Source organism: Cydia pomonella, chromosome 13 (assembly GCF_033807575.1).
Source record: "Cydia pomonella isolate Wapato2018A chromosome 13, ilCydPomo1, whole genome shotgun sequence".
NCBI classification, from domain to species: Eukaryota; Metazoa; Arthropoda; class Insecta; order Lepidoptera; family Tortricidae; genus Cydia; species Cydia pomonella.
In genome coordinates, this window is record NC_084715.1 from 4,485,740 (window position 1) to 4,512,051 (window position 26,312).

Sequence of the window (26,312 nt, forward strand, 5' to 3'; positions counted from 1 at the left end):
AATCCTGGTAAGGGCATTTATTTCTGTGATGAGCATGGATATTTGTTCCTGAGTCATGGGTGTTTTCTATGTATAAATATTAATATATTATATATATCGTTATCTAAGTACCCTCACCTCAACACAAGCCTTATTGAGCTTACTGTGGGAGTTGGTCAATTTGTGTAATAATGTCCTATAATATTAATAATATTATTTCTAAAATGTACCTAAACAAAAATATTAAGAGCATGTCGGCCTCTGCTCCGTGTAGAGTTCCACAGTTACCATTCTGTCAGGCTAAACGGGGGCTATTAGTAAATACATTACAAGAATAAGGAAATACCTTCGCAGCGTTTTGTTTGTACTTCTTTTTACACACATTTTTTCTTTTTGCAGTTGTTATTTCTGAAAATATGCACTTTATCACAAAATGGTTGTTGGAGACCCTTATCTGTTTTGAAATCCAACGATAGCCATCACTATTGGGTTAAAGCGAAAAAAAAAGTCAAAATATATGTATCCATGCCAAATTGCAGCTTTCTAGCACTAACGATCACGGAGCAAAGCCTCGGAAGGACGGACAGACGGACATGGCTAAATTATAAGGGTTCCTTATTGACTATGGAACCCTAAAAACGAGGTATACATAGAGGCGTAACACACCATGACTACCTACTGCTACGCGAATCAGCATTTTCCGTGTTGCAGGTATGATTGTTCGTAGACTTAAATTCTTAGACGCGCGCGTAGTGTGAAATTGAAGATACTCTCTTGTTTGTAAAATGATATGTGATTTATATACTAAGAACTCTTCTTTAGTAAGCTTAGTGATGAGAGTATCGTTTGGCCTCCACCCATTCTTCGATAGCGAACAGTTTATGAACGAGCCCCAATAACGTAGTACCTACAGCATTTTAAATTGCCGAAAAGCACCGCAAAGCATTTCCGAATGACATTAAAGGCCGCAAGACGTACTTGAAAAGCTGCCAAGATGCAGATGGCTGTTCAAGCGGATTTTGAAATGAAATACGAGATTTTTTGCATAAAAACCCGATAGCGTGCAGAACTTCCTTGCATTAAGATGTTTTTCATCACACTTGCTTGAAGGACAACGGCCTATATTGTTCCCGCGGGAATTATGGAATGTGAAAAAAAAAGTTATAGCTTAGTAGCGTAAATAAGTTTTAATTTAAAAATATTTAATTTGATCACGAGTGAATGAATTTGATTGGTTGAATGACGAATAGGTCTGTGCCCTCGATGTCCTGTCAAGAGATGACAACATGGCCGACCAAAGCTCGAAATGTGTATGTAAGAATTATGTCGCTTAAAATTTAGTTTTGCACTATGTACTATTTTTGTCCTAAGATCAATTGTGAGTTATTATTGTTATCAACAATAGTTATACAACTTTGTCATTCAAAATATGCGTATAGGTACTTATAGAATAGCATCCAAATAAATTAAACTTTTTCACTTACAATCAGAGTATAACTTGTGTTACATCGGTAATTTAAGATGATCCTGTCAATAACAACTACATTAAATAGGTACAGTCAGCTGCAAAGAGAGGCCAATCAGTCTTTGCAGGGGGGTCACCTCTGTCTGTAGCTGACCATCCTATCCATCGACAAAAAATTGGAAATTTTTTCAGACGTTCCATTTCATAGCAATCAATTTCTGTGGGACATAAATTTATCAGATACTGAATCCCGGATATGCATTAAAACCGAGCTCGATTTATCTGTTAGACGTGTGCCGGATGATATATCGTGTCGTGTGGTCGCTTTACTCGCTTTATCTGCGAACTCATTCAAAGAGATAAGGTAGTGCACGTGACAGATTGACAACTTGCGATATTTCTTCGTATTGGACTGAGATGTCTATAAATAGACAAAATAAAATCAGTATTTTGAGAGAATATACCACAGGGTTAAATAATTTGCTATTAGTTAATTTCGTATTCGAAGATTTTTTGTAATTAGGTACTTATTGAAAAATGTCTTTGGTATACATATTTATACAAAATTTGAGAAATTCATTCAGTACGGCAACATTTCCTAACATTTTTTATATAGGGAGCGTGCATGAACTGTAGGTGGCAGCACTGGAGCCGTCAGATTTTTGGCGCGAGGCGTAAATGTGATGTTTATTGTTCCGATGTAGCCCACAAGATGGCAGAACCTACTATGCACAAGAAAACATGTGACGTGTAAATGTACATGTTTATGGTTCCGATTCAGGCCACAATATGGCAGACCCTCCAACGCGCACGGTCCCTATTAATTTAAATCACCACCGTCACTGCGAGTGAGACAAATGCCGCGGGATTTCATTCCATTATTTACAAAAAGAATTCAAAAGAAACGGGACGTCACTCGGTCGAGATGCAGCTGCAGTATTTCCGTAGCATGCGCGAACACAGGCGAATGATTTCTAAGGTGAACCAGTGTTATGTGACCTCAAGATAGAATATACAACTAAGTGGTAAAATGTTCACGAATCTGATAACGCGTTCTCCTTCTCGCTTTCTAGGTTGTACTTTTAAGGACTGCTCCGTACAATCGGGAACCGAGCGCACCCGATCAATTGAATGAAAGGTGACATAGGGCTCGCAGAAGAATGTTCCATTTGTCGCGATCCTGAGCGGTTACTTCCAGTTCTTTCCAGCCGAGTCCAGTTGAGCCAGCCTCCTTCTCAACTGATCGCGTTCATGTGGTACGAGGCCGCCCCGACCTTCTACTGCCAGTCGATTGCCAGCTGATACCCAGCTTGGACAGTCTACGTAGCGCCATTTCTTTACAAGGATTTTCTGGCCTATGGGGGTCTGTTAACACTTAGCTTTATAAAATGGGGTCCAGATGGCTGTCGAGCGTATTTTCAGAACTGTAAGTGGAATCGTCCAATCAAAAGTCAACCATATAAAAGGTCCAGGTCGTGTTAGATCAGAAGGTTAAGGAGTTGGCAGAGGACCGGACGAGCTGGAGATTGCTCCACCGACAAGAGTATAGCTCTTAAATATAATGAAGATGTGAAATCGTGAATACATACTATTTGCCAACTATGGACGGGTTTTGATTTTGGCCTTGATTCTCGCAAATGGTCGGTAAGCAATTTGAGTTAGACCTGCTTTTGTGCAAAGGCTTCTTTTCTTACGTTAATGCTTTTAAAGAAAATACTTTCCTTGCCAGTTAAGTCTACTCCTAGAGTTTTTCATTGTCTGTGATGTCATTGAAATGCTATTATGATAACGGTTTCACTCCACTATTGTCGATTCTTTTAATGGATAGTTTTTTTTTATTTGAAGACAGATGGGTTAAAGAGTTAAGAGTTCTTAAGTCTTTCTTATATGAGAGATAAGAGCTTGTCTCATATCATGCAATTTTTTTGAAGAACCTCATACTGTAGACCCTCGGGTAAACCTCGGCAGGTAGCTCATTCCACAGCCGGAGCGTCCGCGGGAGGAAGTTACTCTTAAACCGCACAGTGCGCGATTATTTAGGTTCTAGGGTGTGAGGATGAGCATTGTACCTATAAATATATAAATATCCAGGGGAGCCGGGGTTCCACTCGGCAACAGTTAGTAATTTCATACTGATTAGAACTTTGGAACCTCATCATTTCCTTCGAGGATGAAATCCGGCATCTCTATTCCAATTCCGAGTAAGTGGCAGCGGGAAAAAATAGTGATCAATATCCAGTGAGTGCTGCGAGGTTCAGGGAGAACAGTGCAGCTGCCAATTCGTCACTCTTTTAGCACCACCCGATACCACTCCAGACCGATAGCACTCTTAAGCGTCGTCTATAAACTTCTAGAGAGAATCGTATATAACCGTATCCATGACACTATCAACGCGGTTATTCCTCCCGAACAGGCTGGGTTCAGGCCCAACCGTAGTTGCTGCGACCAGGTTCTTGCACTAACGACGCATATAGAGAAAGGGTTCAACAAAAACCTTAAATCTTCTGCAGCCTTCATAGATCTCACGGCTGCATATGATACAGTCTGGCGACAGGGACTGCTGTATAAGCTCCTGAAAGCAATCCCCTGCATGAAAATTTACAGGCTTATTGAAAGCACCCTCACCAATAGGCCCGTGCAAGTTTTCCTTGGTGAAGAATCCAGCAGGGTCAGGACCCTGAACAATGGTCTTCCCCAGGGTTCTGTTCTGGCTCCCCTGCTCTTTAACCTCTATATCCACGACCTCCCTGCTACAACTTCGCGCAAGTTTGGATATGCCGACGACCTGGCCCTTATTACCCAACATCAATGCATGGAAGTCACCGAGCCAATCTTAGAAGGAGACCTGTCCATTCTTGATGACTTCTTTACGCGATGGCGCCTGCGCCCAAACCCCACAAAGACAGAAGTGTGCTGCTTTCATCTCAATAACAAGCTAGCGGATAAGTCACTGACAGTCTCGTTTAAGGGTTCTATTTTAACACACAACCCAAACCCTAAGTACCTGGGAGTCACACTAGATAGAAGCCTAACGTACAGAAACCACCTCCAGAAAGTAGCAGCAAAACTAAGGACTAGAAATAACCTTGTCCAGAGGCTCACAGGATCCAGCTGGGGAGCCACTGCCTCCTGTCTCCGAACTACAGCGCTGGCACTAGTGTATTCAACAGCCGAGTATTGCGCTCCGGTTTGGATGAATAGTGCTCACGTCTCATCCGTGGATTCGCAGCTTAACCACACCCTCAGACTCATATCTGGCTGTCTCAAACCCACTCCCTCTCACTGGCTTCCTGTCCGCAGCCACATAGCTCCAGCTCATTTAAGAAGAGAAAGGTGCCTTCTCCGAGAAGCCTCTAAAACTTACGGCAGCCAATAACCTGCCCATTCACAGAGACCTTTTAGACTTCGGACATAAAAGGCTTAAGTCCAGGAATCCACCCGCACTGGAGATGTCTGGCAAGCAGGACTTTTGGAGCCTTGAAGACGCATGGCAGGAGGAATGGGTATCACTACAAGTTTCTTCCAACCATTTCAAATTCACACCTCAGAAACCTCCTGCTGGATTCAAAGAACCACGCCGATTCTGGACTGCCCTTAACCGACTTAGAACGGGAGTAAGCAACTGTGCCTACCAATGGCACAAATGGGGCTGGAGCACATCCCCTGCTTGCGATTGCGGTCACACCAAGCAGACGATTGACCACGTGGTATTGGAGTGCCCCCTCACTAAATACCCAGGACACGCAGAAGATTTCGAGACCATCTCCTATGCAGCAGCTGCCTACCAGAAGCGGGCAAAAATTTAAAAACACTAACTGATCTGTATTTATAATTTCTATTAATTTTGACCATTTATTGATCCAGTGATGTAAAATATGCCATACGATAAATAAAATGAAATCCGGGAAAAAAATAATACCTATGTCCTTTTCAAGGTTATAAAATAAACAAAATATGCAATTTTTGTTATGTATGAACAAACATCCACATATACATTGACATTTATGATTTCCCTATTTCCTCTATTACCCAGAGTGTCTACATCAAAATCACCTAATCAATTAAGCTGTTTGTGCGATAATTCGAGCGCCGAAGGCGGCGAGCGATTCTGAATAATGTAGGAGCAAACACCGAACACAGCTATACTATTCACCAAGCATTTTGTACGCGACAGTTAGACTTATGCCATCAAAAACATAACTTGTAAAAAAAACAAGACTCGCAACACGGTTCTTCTACCGTAAGTTGTGAGATCCATGTAATACCAAGTCGGTTAATTTATTCAGTCCCTACTTAAGGGAATTTCTGTCTTAAGTTATTACGTAATTAGCTAACCTAACAACATCTTATAGTGACCATATCAATATTAAAAATCTGTCATGTTTTAAATAAACATGATGACTTGGCCATCGCATGATAACACGATGTTTTTCACAAATAATACATATTATATTAAATGAAATTGTTTAGCGTGATTTCCAAGTCAATCTTTTTATTTAAAACGAAAAAGATTTTTAATATTGATATGGTCACTATAAGATGTTGTTAGGTTAGCTAATTACGTAATAACTTAAGACAGAAATTCCCTTAAGCAGGGACTGAATAAATGAATCGACTCATTTTTCGTCTTCCGAACTTGGGGCCTATGTTGGAATTCAGTAGAGGTTGCTGGAGAGATACTCTACAGCAACCCTAACTTCATTTGGCTTGTACTCCCAAACTAGAGAGGTACAATTTTTTTCAGGTATGTACAAATTCAGTACCAATTGTGCACTAAATCCTCATATGATAAAAAATGCCAGAACGTAATGTGGGGTTGCTGGAGAGCATGGCGTTAATAAGGTGCAAAGTAATGAAAACAACAAAAAAGAGCGTTAAAGTCAATGAGAGAGTAATAGATCAAGTTATAGAGGTTTAGCCAAGCTGATGCGATGCCGATATAAACACAGTTCAGGTGGCAGCTTTAGGATTTGCCTCGTTACTCTAACCTAACGACACTATTGACGCGCGTTATTTGCTGCTAACTTTCTACAAGTCACACAAAGGAATTATTTGCGTGTATTTGTTAGTCTACAGAAATATACTCAAACACACCCAATTTGACAATAGAAAAAGGCGCGACATTAAATTTTTCTATCGGAGATCAATCCTTCGCGCCTGCTTTTTTAAATTTACCGCTTTTTCTAATGACGAAGTCGCTGTGCCAGAGTACCTATATGTGCACGTGCTAATAATTATTCAATGCTTTTACGCCGCATTAAGTTAAGACGTAAAATGATTTTGTGCCGTTTAGTTCTATAAAATGCAACCGAATGACTAAAATTAGAGATTTTGCCAAATCTAAGCCTGCAATAGAATGAATGAATGAATTATTGAAATTAAGTTACTATTATTAATGACGTTATTCGTAGGTATGAATACTATTGATAAGATACGTGTGCGTACGTAATAACCAGCAGCGTTATCATGGTCGTGTTTTTGTCACTTGTCATATCATGCGTCACGTTCGCACTTACGTATTTATTAGAGCGTGACAGGTGGGGTGACAAATGATAGATAGCCGTCCATCTTAGCCCTGCTGTGGTGGATAATAGTTTGGACTCCGTCATTTTGATATTTGTGTTAATTAAAAAAAGACAACATGTAATAAACATTTGCTATGTTTTACCAAAGAGAATTTGAAATAGAAGTAGATTGTCAAAGAAAACTTTGTAGCCACAGTAAATTTACTGCCATCTTTCAACACATTTTTAAAACTTTTAGAACGCCATTTGACTTATCTACTTATCCTTATGCTTTCACAGAAATGTGTTAAATTTGTTAAATATCAAAAAGTGGCGCCATCTTACTGGGCATAACCCAAAGGTTGTGGCGCCATCGCTCGAAATGATGCCGCACTACCTTTAGCCTTTGTTCTATTAGATGGCGCCATTTTTTGATATTTAACAAATTAAGCCCATATCAGTGAAAGGATAACTAAATGATAGTTAAAGGATAAGAATTAAGTGAGAGTCAGAATGGCGGGTGCACCTAAATAAAATCAAATGAAAAGCATACCATAATTTTGTACCTAATTTGTACTATTTAGTACCTCGTTTAAAAAAATTTGTACCTCGCGGTACGTAAAGTTATCATCAAAAAACAGGTCACCCGCCATCCTGACAGTCAGAATGGCGGGTGTACTTTATTACGCTATGTTCCCGTGGTTATTGATAAATTCTATAAAAGCCAAGTTTTTGTACCTTTTTTGTACCTTCATATTCAATTATAATATGAGCCATTTTATTTGTGCTTTCCAAGTTTTACTCATTTTATATTTTGCTTGCTATTACAATTTTGCAGGCGTTATAATTTTTCAAGTTATCGATTTAATTTTTAAGAAAAAACGCTAAGGTACAATTATTTTTATTACGCCAGGATTTAGTACCTTTAATGTTTAATCTGTTAAGTTCAAATAACTCAGAAAATCATGTCTTAAAAATGATTTTTCTTAGGAAGATTTCTTTGAATTAGCGCCTAGCCTTTTTTAACGCTAAGGAACAATTATTTTTATTACGCCAGGATTTAGTACCTTTAATGTTTCATCTGTTAAGTTCTAATAGCTCAGAAAATCATGTCTTAAAAATGATTTTTCTTAGGAAGATTTCTTTGAATTGGCGCCTAGCCTTTTTAAGACATGATTTACTGAGTTATTTGAACTTAACAGATTAAACATTAAAGGTACTAAATCCTGGCGTACTAAACATAATTGTACCTTAGCGTTTTTTCTTAAAAATGAAATCGATAATTTGAAAAATTATAACGCCTGCAAAATTGTATTAGCAAGCAAAATATAAAATGAGTAAAACTTGGAAACCAAAAATAAAATGACTCGTATTATAATTGAATATGAAGGTACAAAAAAGGTACAAAAATTTGGCTTTTATAGAATTTATCAATAACCACGGGAACATAGCGTAATAAAGTACACCCGCCATTCTGACTGTCAGCATGGCGGGTGACCTGTTTTTTGGTGATAACTTTAAGTACTGTGAGGTACAATTTTTTTTAAAGGAGTTACTAAATAGTACAAATTAGGTACAAAAATATGGTATGGTTTTCATTTAATTTTATTTAGGTACACCCGCCATTCTGACTCTCACAAATGGCGTTCTAGAAGTTTTAATTGTGTCGAAAGATGGCAGTAAATTTACTATGGCTACAAAGTTGTGTTTGACTATCCAACTCTATTTCAAATTCTCTTTGCCTTAAGAGTTTACTTAAAATCGTGTACTCCGCTAAATCAAGTCAATGAAACATTAAATTTACAAAATGTATTATAAAATAATATTTTCAAATTATGGCGCGTTCTTGTAGTAGTAAAGTATCGCAAAAAATCCAATAACAGGGCTATAACCGCGAAAATCGAAGTTCCTCAATTGCGGGCATTTTTCTCTGTCACTCTAATTACGTCTTAGTGAGAGTAAAAGAGAAAGATCCCCACAATTTGCGAAATTCGGTTTTCGCGGTAGGCCCCCAGAAGTGCTTTTATTAGCTCAATCGGCAGTAAAACAGGTGTACAATAAAATACTAACTTGTTTTTATTACACCATACCGGGATGCAAAATTCAGCGAGCGGAATTGCGTTCCGAGATATGTACATATCGCTATCAGATACATCAAAGCGGCTAAAGTGCTCGAAAATATCTGAAACGCACTAACGCCTTGACAATAGAGGTATGTTCAGATATTTGTGAGCACCTTGAACGGTCCGATATATCTGATGGCGAATGTAACTATCTTCGCGCTTACTCGGAGCTCGGAGACAATTGAAAAATTGTCAAGCTGTGCTTAGCAGCCCAATTCAAGTTTTGGTTATTAGATCTGTTTCGAATATGACACTGTTATACTGATCTGTCAGTCTCAAGAGAGACATTTCTTCAACCAAAAACGTCATTTTTGACACTCACAGATCAATATCATATCAGTATCATATTGGAAACAGATCCAATAACTAAACCTCGGATTGGCCTGTCGGACGTGATATGAGAGCTGATGTTACTTAGAAGCTAAGTCGCATTTTTAACTTAGTTTGAGAAAGACCGAGGTTTTATTACTGTAAGAAATTTCAAGTACTCAAGTATAGTTAGCAATGGAAAGAAGGAAAAACTACGTGTGCTAGAGTCAGACCAAGCTAAGTTGGCAGATGGGCCACGTGTTATTTTAAACGTCAAACTTATGAAATTATGACTTTTATTTTACATATTAAGCACCGTCTCAGCTATCAAATCGCCGCCAACTTATCTTGGTCTGAATTTAGCAGCTAAAACGTTTCACCCTTGAGCGAAATTAAGTGGGCAGTGTAATTAAAACTGCATGATTAATCACTTTGACTGGTCAGTATGAATAATGACCACACTACCTTGGGCAATGTAATTAAACAGAATATTCAGCACAGTAGTTCAAAGTTTAGGTTAGGTTATCTTCGAGGAGCACTATGTGAAACTGGCCCCGTGTCTCGTGGGTGCTGCTTAGGCCCTGGGCCGCCTACTGCCCAATCTGGAGATGGCGAATGGCCCATATCGGCGGCTATATGCGGAGGTCGTCCGCATGCTCTATGGAGCACCCATTTGGCCACACGACAGACGAGACGCGCGAGGACATTGCTCTGTTAGACATGGAGGGTGGTGGCCCAGAGGTGAGGGCCTACCGCACCAACTGTCATGCAGCGGCATGCCGCCATGGGAGCTGGACGCGGGGGTGCAAAGGTACGACCGGTTGAGGTTGCAAGCCAGGGGGCGTGGGGAGCTCCCAGACGTGGAGGAGGCCTTCTACTCCACCTCTCACTAGGAAGGGGGAAAGTAGCGGCGAGTTTCACACACCGTGCGTAAATGCATTTCCATTTATTATTGTACTTCATTATTTATACCGCCCAGTTAATCAAGTTGCCCGTAACATATAACCCAATCACAGGAATATCTTCAAAACATTTATATGTATTATAAATATATCCGATTGCCTAATTATAAAATGGAAGTGCCTCTTTAACTTTGCTCAACCCGTTACCATCAAGATGTCGTCTCTTTGACTTCCCCAATCCAAGTGAACGAGTCTGTACAACACTCTCCTTAGCTTCCGCTTCCCCTACCACTTCCTAACTAACGTGTTGCCAGGTAAGTCATGAAACATTACCCATCACTCTCAAATTAATTTAGGTATTTTCGGAATGTTGCTAACGTAAAATTCATATTTGCTTACACTATTTAGTATTATTATTAAGAAATCATGACATTTGTGATGAAGTCTCGGTTTGTTAAAATAATATGCAAGCAATATCGTAATGTAGGCTGAAGAGGTGGTCAAAGTAAATCCAAACGCTTTCCGAAATGCAAAATCCTGTCGGTGGAAATTGCCAACAAATGCGGCACTATTTGCTCAGTGGACTGTGCGTCCAGGAGCTCGGCGCCGCGAAACAATACTCGTACACAGTGACAACTTACACCGTTCCGTAACTAATTAAATACTAGCTGTTGCCAACGAATTCACCCGCGTGGATTTATTTCTCGAAATACACTTTAAACCCCTTTTTAACCCTATTAGGGGCTTAATTTTTAAAAGCACTAAAACTATTTTTCGTACTTTCTTACGTCCCTATTGAAATCTTTCGTGATACAAACTTTCAACCCCTTTTTAACCCCCTTAGGGCAGGAATTTCTTAATAAGCGGTATTTTTCTTCTTCTATTTTATTATAATACCTTTTGACAACGTTTCAAGTTCCTAGCTTAAAATAAAACTTGAACGCTGTTGAACCCCCTTTTAACCCTCTTAGGGGTTGAATTTTTCAAAATTTCTTCTTATTTCTTGTACACTTTATAAATGCAATTTAGTGTGAAAATTTCAACTTTATAGCTTTTGTAGTTTCGGCTCTGCGTTGATGAATCAGTTAGTCAGCATACTCGCAGATATACATTAACCAATCCCACAATAATTTTGTAAACGTGAAAATTTGTGAGGGTAGGTAATAGGTATATGTAGAAAATTTGACCCCGGAATGGGATAACACAAGTTTCTTATCACGGAATTCCTGTGCGATAGAGATTCTTTTTTTTATACCACGACGGTGGCAAACAAGCATACGGCCCGCCTGATGGTAAGCAGTCACCGCAGCCTATGGACGCCTGCAACTCCAGAGGTGTTACATGCGCGTTGCCGACCCTTTAAAAACCTGTACACTCCTTTTTTCAAGAACCCCATACTGTAGACCCTCGGGAAAACCGGAATTGAACGTTCCGAAATTGAGTTAAAAACTCTACTGTTCAATTCGAATACGAGAAAAGTAAAATACCTGACGGCCTACCGCGAACCACGTTCGACGTGTTGCCTCCCGGTCACACTTCCGTACAAATTTACAAGTGTGACAGAGAGGCAACACGTCGAGCGTGGTTCGCGGTAGGCCCTCTGTGCATTTAAAAAGAGACAGCTAAGTATACACTTCACTAGTATTTCTAGAGGGTACTTTCAATTAACAATTTAGGTAAACATATCGTTATTTATGGAACTGACTTAATTATCAGAATTGAAATTGTACAAAATAAATTAATTGCTGATCGTAAAAAAAAGTAAAAAACATATCTACTTAGAAAGTACAGTGCTCTAGAGCAGAAACGTGTCATTTTTGCACATTTTTTAGAATAACAACCCACTTTTAGAGCATGAGAAATGTACCTAAATGTTATTAGACTGTTAGGCACTTCAAAATGCATGTGTTCATCAGTCTAAGAAATGGTTTGTATTTTTTTATGATAATAAACCGAGATGCAAGCGTAAAATAATTGTAAATCCGTTAAATATGCCAAAACTCAAATCGAAATGCTACCCTACATTCGAACGCTTCTTATCGCATATGTCAATCCCTACAATAGGATTTTATATCCGAAACACACTTTGCAGAAGTATATATTGCATAACTTTTCGAATTTATTTTTAAGTTTTGTCTGCTTGTGACGAAATAGCGGCAGGTGGACTGCATGGGCATTGTGAATGTCATCTCGCTTTGTGTGGTAGGGCACAGCCAGTAGATGTCATTACAGATCTAGAGCAGAGCCCAACTGGGGAAGTACCTCCACCTTACAGAAAACAGCAGCCAAATAACACTAGACCCTACTCATAGTGTTGTGTTCCTGCCAGTGAGTAAGGTTGCCAGAGCTCAACGAGGGGGGGCGGGTTTAGGGTCGGCAACGCGCATGTAACTCCTCTGGAGTTGCAGGCGTACATAGGCTATGGAGACTGCTTACCATCAGGCGGGCTGTATGCTTGTTTGCCACCGACGTAGTATAAAAAAAAATGTTAACGGAATGGTGGCCGCTTTCGGATGAAAGAAGCCCTGGCGTCCATTGGCTCGTTGGGTGGACGACATTCAGAAGATCGCGGGTCACTTCTGGATGAGATTAGCTCAGGACCGGGACAAGTGGCGTACTGGAAGAGAGGCCTATGCTCAGCAGTGGACAATAATGGCCTTATTTTCGTACGTCGCAGTGTAACGACCAGCGCTTTGGTACTCGTAGTAACCACGCGGTTCAGAGTTTCGAGCAGATCGTATTCCCATTGCTTCCCTAGCGCAGATTATTCGCCTGAGGCAAACCATTATGGGGCTCTCCGCGGTTTTTATCGATGTTTGACAAGTTTTGAGTCGTTAGTCGTTACATTTGCACTATATAGATAGTGTTATACGACAAACGGTTATCGGTTATTCAATCTTTTATCTCCATTCTGGTCTGCCGGATTGTCTAAAAACACACTTATTTCGTTACTCGATTGCTGTAAAGGATTTTCGATATACGAAATCTACACATTTAGGTTCGTCTTTGACGTCTTTAAAAACTGGTCAGAGATTTTAATTTTAAACTAATTAACACAAAAGTTATGGCCGGAAAACCAGTTTATTGGACTAAAATTGTTTAACTTTGATGCCAAATATTTCGAAGACAGTGAAGTTTGAAGTAAATATGGGAGTACGAGTACGAGTTGCTTGAAAGTACGCTTTTGTATGTACGCCGTTTGTCTGTGGCCTTAGATTTTTTTTCACTTTTTTTAATGGCGTGACCATGGGGATCGCAAGGCACCTCGCAGAGACTCTAAGTCTAGTAGATAATAGCAATGACAATAAAAAGTCACTAAACACATATTTCAGCGCTATTCTTGATAAATATTTTGCTTATGGTATGACTGTCCGTCCGTCAGTCTTGTCGCATCGCTAAATATCTCCGTATAAATATGAATCGAGGAAAACTATTAATCGATAGGTGCTTGGAAAGGTCTTCATTGTAATTCAATATTTGAATGACGGGAACTATAAACTGGATGTTTTTTCAAGCTTAGACTTCCGTCGTCGACCGCCGTCTTCGTACTAAATATTTTCATTTATCTGCACACTCTATCATTGACAGTGTAATTTTATGTATTATTTAAAAAACGGCATAATTATTTGCTCAGTCGTATTGCCTATGGAAGGTAGAGGTAAGGAATGAAATCTAAATGTACCAAAAAGTGTCCGTCAAAAAATCTTAAATAGGTGGCGCTATAATACCTAGAATATTTGAAAAAGTCTAGGTTCTTAGCTACTCTAGCGCTACTCTGGAGAGATATGGAACTATTATTTATAGCTGACAGCTGGACACTTTTGCAACAGTTCTACCATAAGAGATGTCACTCCTCTTAATTCCACACTCCATAACTCAATCGTTTTGCATATGGAAGGTAGAGGTAAGGAATGAAATCTACGTCTAGGTTCTTAGCTACTCTAGCGCTACTCTGGAGAGTTTTGGAACTATTATTTTGCATTCCTTTCCTCTTCCATAGTATTGCCGCACGGGGTTGGTACAGATCCGTACAGCGACATCTATCCAGCAGTCCAATTCGATTCGATACGCCAGGCATTTGGAATATAAGCCCAGCACTTTCGTGGCTTTGACTAAAACGGTGCGATTCAGTTGTCATGCTACTTTTTAACAAAGAAATGTATGCACGAAACGTTACTACAGTGCATTGTCTATCCAAACGGAACTTAGTAAGGGGGAATTGCAAGCAAATTGACTAAAGCAACATCAGAGCATCACGCTATCATTTATATTATAAGAAAATGTTGTAATAGATTGTGATGTCGGAATTATCTATAATATTACCTTTAAACGAGCAATTTAACGGCTTTATTTAATTTTTTCTAACACTAAAAAACGAAGTATAGTAGCAACTCGAGTTAAAAGTTGAAGAATTCTTTTAGTATTACCTTCGAAATTTGAAAACATAAACAGACCCTTTAACAAGATAATTTCAAGACAATCGTTCCGCGAGGGAGTTAATTCCCCAATCTTCCCTTTTGTAATCCACAACCGGAGTTTTATGTCCAAATTATCTCGCTGTTTAATTAAACGGAAAATATCTAATAGCAAATAAGAAAATATTATAGTGTTGGTGTAATTTTCAAGAGGCTAGCGTGGGAAGACCCAACAAACAAATAAGGACAAGGATTCATCGCTCTAGAAAATAATAAAGAATTGAATGGGTTAAGTTATACGATGGATTTTTTTTTGGCAAGATTCGAAATTGTAGTGAATTCTCAATATATAACTTGAGATTTCGGTGCCGTTAAGTTAAACATTCCTACGGTAGATATGGCTATCCACCCTAAGGCATGTAAACAAAAGAAGAAAAAAAATGAAAAAATCGCACGCTTCTGGTAAGATTCGGTAACAGTTGGTTAAGAGTGATTAGACCGGTGCTTCAAAAGGTCGCTATTTCGAATATTGATCGAAGCGGGGAATTATTCAATTCAATCAAAAAAGTTGTCTGGTATGATGATGGATTTAGGGTGATTTTTGGTTCTTATCTACGGCTGTTATGCATGGTGGGATAAAGTCAATTGAAGCAAACCACCAAACGCAAAGGTCCCTAGATCCGTTATGGAATCTAGTTTAACAGCAGCAAAGAAATTAAAAGATAAGTTGCTGATAGTTTTAATGTGAGGCTATAAACAAGGTCCTATGTGGTAAAAAGCATGAAACATACATTGGTTTTCATGGGAATAAATAAATAAATATATCTTTATTTCAGACCCAGAAGTCCATATATTCACAAAGGTTATGCTATGCCAATCAGACCTACTTGACATAGGTCAAAGTAGATCTGACCTGCTCCATCCAATGCCACATTATGGGGCAGTTAAATCTGTCCGCAATCACCTTCAGAATGCTGTTTCGACTTTCCCTTACGCGACCCATTAGCGACGTGATTTTTTTACACATTATCGCGTGAAAATCGTCCGTGTGCGCTTGGGCGAACATTCCTGATGCACTAATATTAAACTGAAACAATTCGACGACATACAAGCCTTTTACGTTTATTTATTTTGCGAGAGAGGCAAAATTCACTAACGTAAGCTTCCTCAATATAATCAAAAAACATCCGCAATATGCTGCGTTAAAATATTCACAGTACCTACAAAACATATTACGAACCTTCAAACATGAATTCGTAATCAGTATTTGAAAAAATAAAACCCTGCTCTCACGTCACGAGACGGCGGAACGTGATCTTCTGAAGCTCACTTGAGCCAAACGTAAAGGTCGCGATTCACCATCCAGTTTAATTTGAAGCTCATAACAGGGAATTAATAAGGCGAAGATTGTACCGGCTGAAGTATAGCGGGATTGGATAACTCGATTAGACGTGGGAACGGATGAATTACGATTTTTAACTCGAAATAGGGTGTTGAGGCGCGATTGGTTGGCTTGTTATATAGGTAACATCATACGCTTTTAGACTTCTTTTAGACTTTAGACAAAAATTAAATTAAATGAAAAGGAAAAATCTATTTTTCTAGCTAATTTGTTCGGACTAATAGGACCATTAATAGTATTTTGTATCAGTTTACTACAGTAATAATTTTTCATCACACTTGCTCGAAAAAGATCTTATTACATGCAGGTGTACTGAAGGACAAAGGCCTATTTCGTTCCCGCGGGAGTTATGAATTGTGAAAAAAAAGCTATAACTCCCTAGGGAGTTATAACTCTTTTTATTTTATTATATCACTTATTCATACAAACCGAGTAGCATAAATGAGTTTTACTCTTATAATACTGACGTTATAATTTAATATTTTTGTTTATGTTTAAAATTATTCATTTGATTAATTTAACAGCCGTTTTAAATATTTTTACAGTACATATGGGGCTACTTTATAGCACTAGTGCGAGAAGTAGCATATTACGTTACTGTGTCGAACATTTAAAGGGCCATATGTACTGTAAAACGTTGTACGATACATGTGCGAATAGGTAATTCGCAACTCGTGTCGATTTAAAACACTCCCTTCGGTCGTGTTTTAATTTATCGCCACTCGTTTCGAATTTCCTATTTTTCGCACTTGTATCGTAATGTACTATTACATAATTTTAAATCGTGGCTGAATGCCGAATAGGTCTGTGCCTAAGATGCTTAACCTGTCAAGAAATTACAAAATGGCGGACGATTGTTTGGTATGTCACCGTATTTAAGAATTATTTCGCTTAAAATTTAGTTTTTTCTTCACAAGTGTGATGAAAAACATTGTGTGTAACTCCGGGGGTAAGAATATTGCAAACTCGGGTCTTTAATTCCCTCGTATCCAAAATTTCACTTCCCCCCCTCGTTGCTATAGTCATTGCCTATTTAAAAAGGGAATCTTAAGTATGAAATTGACATCATTATTTGCTGAGATAAGCTGTTATAATCTGAACTTCGCTCAAACGTATCTTTAGACATGTATTTAGGCTGTTTAAAAGTAATTAATTAATCGATGATCGTCAATTCTTCGTAAATTCTGTGCCGTTTTAAAAAATATGTAACACCTATCGAACCAGCAGCATAATTATGAACACGGGTGACGATAAATCGATATAAATTAACGCACGTGTTGATCCAAATAAGGCTGGAACTTTTTTCACTTTAGATTGAGAACTAAATAAAAATTGGCATATCTGTCTATGGGTATGCTAATCTAAATATCGGGTGTGGTCTGTAACACGAGCAAATAATTAATACATATATCGTACTCCTCAAACGATATAACGTTTGTCGTATAAAGTCGTAATAATGTATCTTTTTCGTACAAATTAAATATTATTTTCAATGTACGCTGCTGTCATCAGTATACGTTGCTTGTCACGCTTTAAATTAAATTTTGCAATACGTCTAAGAATAAACCTTAAAGTGTAATAAAAATCAAAACACAAGTTATTTTCAAAACTAGCTGAACAAATGTTGGCCAGTTTGAAGAGTAGAGCGTGCAGTTTAATTTTATTCGTTTATTGCTCCTGTTACAAGCCACATCTCCGATGCATTCGATAGTAAATAATTAAACAGTCTTAAACGTTAGAAATATTTGATATTCAAGAGTTTACCAGGCTAAAGGTTTCCTTTACTCATCGCCACTACCTCCCTATATGTATAATTAACAACGAACCTCATACTAGACTGTCATTTTCTTTTGAAGATTGCGATTGAAGCGCACTTAAATTCTTGCAAAGAACTGTTAAGATGCAATAGGAGGTGGTCATTTCTCCATACAAACGTACTCGACTGTTTCATCCGTGGTTTTTGGAGCTAGATAGAACAATGATTATTATTATTAATATCTGTGTCGGACTGTTTTGCTTTTTTTGATATTTTTGTTTTTTTAGGCACTTCAAATATTCGCAAAAACGGCCTAGGCCGCAACGAGAAGCATGGTATTGATATCAATTACCCTCAAAAGCAAAACAGTCCGAGACAGATAATTTCGTTACCATTTAGATCACAACATTTCGTTACATTTGGTTAAGCTTTAGAGGAGGAAACAGTCGAGTACGAAACATCGTTTTTTGAGATTTTTACTCAGGATTTTTCACCTGACCTGGCGTTGTCCTTATTGCACTAGTTTTAGGAGCCGCTTCTGTTAGCGAGACGGATATATTCACCTAAAATATTTAAATCTCAGCTCCCGTATCCTCTAAAAGGATTAGAGAGGTCACCGGTGACCGCAGAGCTGGCAGCTTCCTCGCTCAAAGAATTAGTCTTGCGATACAGCGAGGAAATGCTGCTAGCATCTACGGCACCATGCCGCAGGGGGATAGTTTTATTTTATTTTAAGTCTAGTTTTATTTATTTTTAGATCTAGGTTTTAAGTTTTGTAGTTTAGTTTTTAGTATATTTACCAAATAAATAAATTCCTCTTAAGTACTTATTTATAAAAGTAGAGTTTGCAAAATTCAACTCTAATCTAATTCTGCTGAAATTTCACTTAAAGCTGAAATTGGCTGTATACTTAATAAGAGGAAAGTATAATACTGATAAATTCAGTACAAATAAGCAGTACCATGTTCAGCAGTAATGCTTGGCACTAATTTTGTTTAGCACCCTCGTGCGTAATCCGCAAAGCATAAAAATATTATTCCCGCACAAATTGCCGATGTAAATGTAATAAAGGCCTCCTTGGAGCGTTAATAAAAAGGCGATAATGGTCCTTTATTATTTGGATAAGACATTCAAAGGCAAATTATCTCAAATTATTTCGATAGCCGAGAAGGGGAGTGAATTGAATTTTGTAAATTTGTTGAAGAGTTGCAAAATTCCGTTGCGCGGTCGGTTGACTGCTATATCGGAGTTAATGCAGTCATTTTAAGTAATTTGATATTTTCGGAAAAAATTGAATTAAAACAAAATTCTAATCCCTGATTAAGTTTACATTGTGGTGCGCAGCTGTTTTATTGACAGTTGAAAAAGTTAACTTCATTACTTAACAAACTCGCGTCTGGGACAGAATTAAAGATGACAACGTGTATCAATATTAAGAAATTTCCTTTCACTCTCTACCTATTGTTAAACTAAATACTTACACCAGTCATCATCAAATAAAGGATTTAATACAATAAAAACAGACGTAACTTGGGAAACTCCACTACGGCGTCGCCATTGTCGCGATGCTCATCTGTCAGTCCTTGCCGCGCTATAGTGATGTGACCATATCCAATACCGATTGTAGGCTGCTCTTGAGAAAGTCTCATCATCGGTTATAACTATCTACCAGGATTCATATGCAAATACCATACTACATTTTCCATTGATAAAACGACTGGTAACAAATTGGAAAATGCTTAAAAAAGTATGTGGCCGATAAAGAAAACAGTAATATTACTTACGTATATTCTAAGATAATTAAACTAGTTAAACCTAAAAACAATCTACTCTTTATGGTTTTCAATGTTTCTTCAAATATCTGATCACAGCGTACATGTCCAATTACGCCAATTACCCGTAATCTGTACTAATCTCTACTCCACATCTATTAACTGGACAAGTAATTAAAAAATGAAATAATTAACAAAAAGTTATCATTCAAACAATACAATACGGGCTATATCAGTTGCCGGCCAACAACAAAATATATACATAGCTCTACGGAGTGCGCAACCAAGCGGACACCAGGTGAGACAACCTCCATAGACCTGTATACATTTCGTTGGTACGAGCAGCCGGCAACTGGTTGCGCCTCCGTGGTGTCACGGTGAGATATGATATGACCCTAAGGGGTAAGCTGGCGCGGGTGCCCAGCAGCAGGTGCACACGTCCCGAGTTAGCAGCGTGGTTCCATTTTTATCACTTGTCACTATGCTCGTCACTTTCGCGCTTCCATAATTGTTAGAACGTGACAGGCATGGTGACAAATGATAAAGAGCCGACCGTGTTAGCTGCGTCAGTTAGCGTTTCTCATATTTTTCGTTAACCCGCTCACCCGCTCCGTGCACCCGCGCCAGCAGCGGACGCCCTAAGACGTATGCCATCCGAGAGGCTATTTATGGTTATCCGGAACCTTCTTTAAGTGCCTGGCCGCGGCGTAGAGGTCGCGTTTTATGTCCGGGTATCCTTCCAGCAGATCCCGCCAGTCTCTGTTCCGGAGGAACACCATATCCACTACCTGGAAGATAATAAGCTATTTGTAAAAAAAATGATACATATATTCAATACATTTGTGAATAATCCTTTCCCATCTTTTCTTTGTCTTGTTTTTTGTCTCAAAAAAATGAGACGGAGTGGAGCTTTTTGTATTAGATGAAATTTTTGTTTTTTTTTCATGTAAAATAAAATCTATAGCTAGAAAGACAGACAGAGAGGTGAGCTCAACGAAGGGAGGGAGGTTTGTTAGGGTCGGCAACGCGCATGCAACTCCTCTGGAGCTGCAGGCGTACATAGGCTACGGAGACTGCTTACCATCAGGCGGGCCGTATGCGTGTTTGCCACCAAGTGGTATTAAAAAAAATAACCCATTTATTTATTTTTCGAATATGATCTAGAACGCGTGGAGGCACTTAAGATATTTTTGCTTATGAAGATTATCGCGAGATCAACAGCTCCCAGAGCCACTAGTTTACTCTTTCTTACTCGTATTCCCTGCCGGCCTCGCTTATCAAGACAGTTGACTTAGGTAGAACGCTCGGGAGCACCGCACTCCCGCAGCTCGGCCTTCGGCCTCGCTTTAACAAATACGAGTCTTATACTTTTACACACCGTATCAAATCCAAAAAAATGGTCTCCTAATACTCGAGTCTTTTCAACACGACCAGTGAAGTAATTTTGGATAATTAGTGAATACTAGTTCTCATCAAGGCACTTTGCGAAATTTAGTTTTGACTGAAAAATCTCATTTAATAGTACATTACGATACAAGTGCGAAAAATAGGAAATTCGCAACGAGTGGGGATAAATTAAAACACGACCGAAGGGAGTGTTTTAAGTCGACACGAGTTGAGAATTGCCTATTCGCACATGTATCATACAACATTTTATAGTACATATGGCCCTTTAAATTTTCGACATAGTTACATAATGTGCTAATTATCGCATTAGTGCGGTAAAGTAGCACCATATGAACTGTAAAATAAATTTTCACTGAATCCTTATGGAAGTTATGGCAAACTAGTTTACTAATAAAAACGCGACTTCACCGAGGCGATACGGAAAACTAGTTTTTACTAGGGAAAACGCGTTTTCCCTAAAAACGGGTTTTTAAGGTGTCATATACACTAATAAACTGGGTCGTTTCGGTAATTCGATTGTCGACAACGTTATGCTTTTAGCACCTCACAGTCGACCTAATGTATAAGCAGACACATACTCGTACATGCGCTACACATTTAATTTGCAACGTCTTGGCTCGAAACGTGTAAATATTCGAAGCACGGACAAAACCACGCGTAGGGGAGACTCGGGTAACCAGGAACCGCATCATCTATGCACAAATTTAGTATTTTTCTAGGAAAAAAGTAATTCACAAGTTGTCAAGTTTCAAACAAGGAAATCTTCTAGGAAAATTCTGGACAAATTCATAGAAACGCTGATTCACTCAAGGTAATGTCTGTATCGCCGCAGATTAGAGGTGTAGATGTAGAAGTAGCATGCTCTATAATAGTATTTTATTTATACAATCGTGATATAATAGAGAGCTTTTCAGTCTTGCTGAGTTACCTAAGTAAGGTACGAAATATAAAAGCTTGATTATATCACTATTGTATACAATACTTTTTCTACGAGTCATCTAAAATAATACTTTTTTACTATAAAACCCAAAATAATTAATGAAAATAGGTAAGTATCTCAGTAGACAAAAATGTAGTACAAAAGACATAAACGCGCGACTCTGCGCGACTCGGCGCCCTGCGCCGGTTAGTATTTTCTATGGAAGCGCGACGGGCACGTGATTGGTCATTTTTTATAGTTGACTACAGCGTATCGAAATCTTATAGTAGAGTTAGGAGCCCATACATGAAAAGTACGCAATTACAGTTTGGTATACTTACGAAATCATAATTCAACCATTACAGTCGACGAGTATAAAAACAACTTATGACGTCTACCCGTCATCGGTACCTTTTACTCTCCCAGACGCGTTCCTCTAAATGAACATACTTGCCCTACTCTCCCCTAGCTACATAATAGGTAGTTCGCTAATAAGCCGACTTGTTCAGAACTTAAAGTAGTTACGCCGTAGGCGTGTCTCGTCGCCTAACAACGACTGAGCGGAATCTGAATAGGGCCCTTGTTTGCTGCCCTTTCGTTACATTTGAGCAAGGTGAGGCGCAGTACATGGTTAATATCAGTAGATTTATATAAATGGTTTTCTGTTGCAAATATAAATTATTATTCATAAAAATACTTTTGTTGATGACTGTACTACTTTATACGCCACTAACCCCCTTATTCATAACATAAACGTGTAATAAAGTTACGATGCCGCTAATAATCGTTTGTCACTTTCCATCATACCGATACGTCGGAAAGGGACAAACGATTATTAGTGGCATCGTAACTTTAGTACACGTTTATGAATAGGGGGGCAAGGGTCTGTTTCAAAATGTCCAAGTATTGGATAGCTAATTAACTGTCAGACAAAACTTAAAATAAAAATAAAAAAATAAAAATAAAAATCGTTTATTAAAACGATTTTTTTTAACATACAGACAAAACTTCATGCAAAACTTAGCACTTTATCTACCATTTAAACTTAGTTGAAGATTGTGTAACGCCAACGATGACTTTATTCGTCAGATAAGTGGCAAGTAGCTTATTGAAGACTAGTTGGACATTGTGAAACAGGCGCTAAGAGTCGCTAATAAAATCGCCAATTTTAAACATGTGAGCCCAAACTTGATGGCTAGTGGTTACTGAATAGTTCCACCATCCACCTCACTCCATCATCAGATCAACTCAATATTACCAAATGCATTGTCGAATTTTTGTATTCCGGAGTGCTATCTTTTAGCTATAGAAGAAAGTAGATTAAAGTTTACTTGCAAGATTATAACATTAGTTAGTTACAAGTAAAAAAAAAAAAAAAGTTCGTGAACATTTTGCATGCTTGCCTTTTGTCGCAGTCAGCAGTGAGCTTAGCAAGCTGATGCTTTGCATGCAATATTCTGTTGCTTCACTCATCAGGTCCAAGATTTCATATGAATTGCCGTACTGTACTCGTACTATAAATTTGCTTACCTACAGCGCCATCATGAATATTTAGGGGGTGATTGTTGGGAGCTGCGGTATTGGAAACAACAAGTTAGCGCCATCATAACTTTGTTTTCATAATTTATTTATGTTTGATTGCCATTGTTCATAAGCAATTTTCAGTTGGCTTGGTTTGGGTAGGCTTGCCTTGGTCCTAACGCGTCAAATGTCAGTATATCATCATAACTTTTTTTTTTTTTATAAATATTATAGGACATTATTACACAAATTGACTAAGTCCCACAGTAAGCTCAATAAGGCTTGTGTTGAGGGTACTTAGACAACGATATATATAATACATAAATATTTATAAATACTTAAATACATAGAAAACACCCATGACTCAGGAACAAATATCCATGCTCATCACACGAATAAATGCCCTTACCAGGATTTGAACCCGGGACCATCAGCTTCGTAGGCAGGGTCAGTACCCACTAGGCCAAACTGGTCGTCCAACCCCGGTCCGGACCGGTCGGCCGGACTTTGTTTTCGTATATTATTTATATTTGATTGGCATTGTTCATAAGCGATTGTCACTTTTCACTTGGCTTGGCTTGGGTAGGCTAGCCTTAGTTCTAACGCGTCAAATGTAAGTACTTATTGCCGTACTGTACATAAAACTGTTCACTGCGCCATCATGAATATGTAGGGGGTGATTGTTGGGTGACGCGGTATCGGAAGCAACAAGTTAGCGGCATAACTTTGTTTTCGTATTATACTGATTTTAGATATCTTGTTACAATAAATAAATAACTTTTCACCACACCAGTCGAAAAGGCTCTCTATATTTTTCAATAACTGATAAGAAAGTTGCATTTAATTCACAAGAGTGACAAAGCATCCTCGTGTTGGTTGGTGAAATGGACTTTTATGTGATGATATTTAATGATAAATTGATAAATATTTAATAGCGTTAATTTGGTTTGATTTGTAATGTTTAACAGTAGTTAGTTTCTACTTATCTTGGTGCGGTGAAAAATTATGCAAAATTTTAACCCTCGTGCCTTGAAACCCTCGTAAAGCTCAAGATTTTAATTTCGATTCTCAATTTTGAAATCTTTCGCGTGATCAGATATCAATATTAGTATGAGTTAAATAACAAGTTTGTTCCCCTTGTAAAACAAAATAACTATTGATATTTTGCAGTCAGTTTTTGATGAAGGAAAGAAAGAAGTCGTCGACTGATCCATTCTACCATCGATCGAATATCATTCGATTGGTGTGGTGGTGGAGTTCCAAATACCTTTTTGTGAAATTATTTTTATTTGAAATAAGTAACATATCAAAGTATTTGCAATTTGTGGTAACACTCTAAGTAGGTACCGAGAAACTAATTGGTACGAGTGGGGGCTTTGTGTCTATTTGAAACTAATTAATTATCGCGGTAACGCGATCGTTATCTATCACTAAGCCAAATTAATCAGCTTCAACGGACGTTGAACTTTGAATCTGACACTAATTAGCCCGTGTACCTACTGTACACGATTGTATCGTAGCCAAAGAGAATTTGAAATCTATTGCGGATTGTCGAAGTTAAATAATAGCACCTGGGCGACCGAGCTTCGCTCGGTTATAACTATTTATTGTCATATGGTGGTGTATAGGTGATAATCTTAATTACATTTTTTTACTAAATTAAACTTGACTAAAACAATAAAAATTAAAAATATATATATAAACTCGAACATATATATAAAAAAAAAGTTAGTCACTGGGCGAGATTCGAACCCTCGTTTCTAGCCGTCCGCGTCTTAACCCGCTGGGCCAAACGGACAGTGGCCGGCAATACGAAATTAGCGACCATATTTTGCGACGAAAGAAAAACGCATGAAAACTCGAAAACACGCGTTTTCCCCAACACAAGACTAATCTAGATCGATTGTTTACCCCCAAAAACCCCCATATACCAAATTTCAGCAAAATCGTAAGAGCCGTTTCCGAGATCCCGGAAATATATATATATATATATATATATATATATATATATATATATATATATATACAAGAATTGCTCGTTTAAAGGTATAAGATATGGCGGATTATCGAACTTTGTAGCCACAGTAAATTGACTGCCATCTATCGACACATGATTAAAACTTTTAGAACGCCATTTGATTTTAATCCTTATTCTTTCACTGATATGTGTTTTGTGTGTAATCGATAAAGTTACTAGAAAAAGTCCTCAAGATTGCTATTCATATTTTTTGGCAACTACAAAAAAACGCTACGACTTTTTTAAAAATTCTGCTGGTCGAACCTACGATACTTAATATTTGAATAGAATAAATAACTTACGGGCTAGTTAATGATGTAAAACTCCCTAGAATATTTTAGAAACATTATTTAACACTATGCCGTGTGAAATAATGATATTACTACCGTTCTTGTGACGAAAGTGAACTGCACAGGCGTGTCCGGGAAAAGGCCAGGGGTCAATCCAAAGAATCCATTCGTTGATAGAACTGATACCAGCTTCCTTTCTCCGCTGAAATATGTTTTTAAATAACTTTTTATTATAATGGAAGTAAAATGAAAAAATACAAAATTACAATAAAATAAAATTAAGACCCCGTTTTAGCATATTATTGTACTGTTCTCCATATTTCAACTGAATCAGACATCGGGAAGTGGTGGGAAACAATAAAAAAGTGTGTATAAAAGTGTCTAATCTTCTTCTTCCATGCGTTGTCTCGGCATTTTGCCACGACTCATGGGAGCCTGGGGTCCGCTTAACAACTAATCACCAAAATTGGCGAGTTTTTACGAGAGCGACTGCCATCTGACCTTCCAACCCAGAGGGTAAACTAGGCCTTA

General features: G+C 38.2%; 1 protein-coding gene across 1 annotated transcript in view; it reads right to left on the minus strand.

Moving 5' to 3' along the window:
* Positions 1–18,844: 18,844 nt before the first annotated feature.
* Positions 18,845–26,312, minus strand: part of LOC133524547 (uncharacterized) — a gene marked incomplete at its 5' end in the record, with an annotated part of 45,582 nt that continues 38,114 nt past the window's right edge. The window contains 2 exon segments of the mRNA XM_061860632.1: positions 18,845–20,415; positions 25,878–25,983. Coding sequence (XP_061716616.1) covers positions 20,290–20,415; positions 25,878–25,983 — 232 coding nt within the window.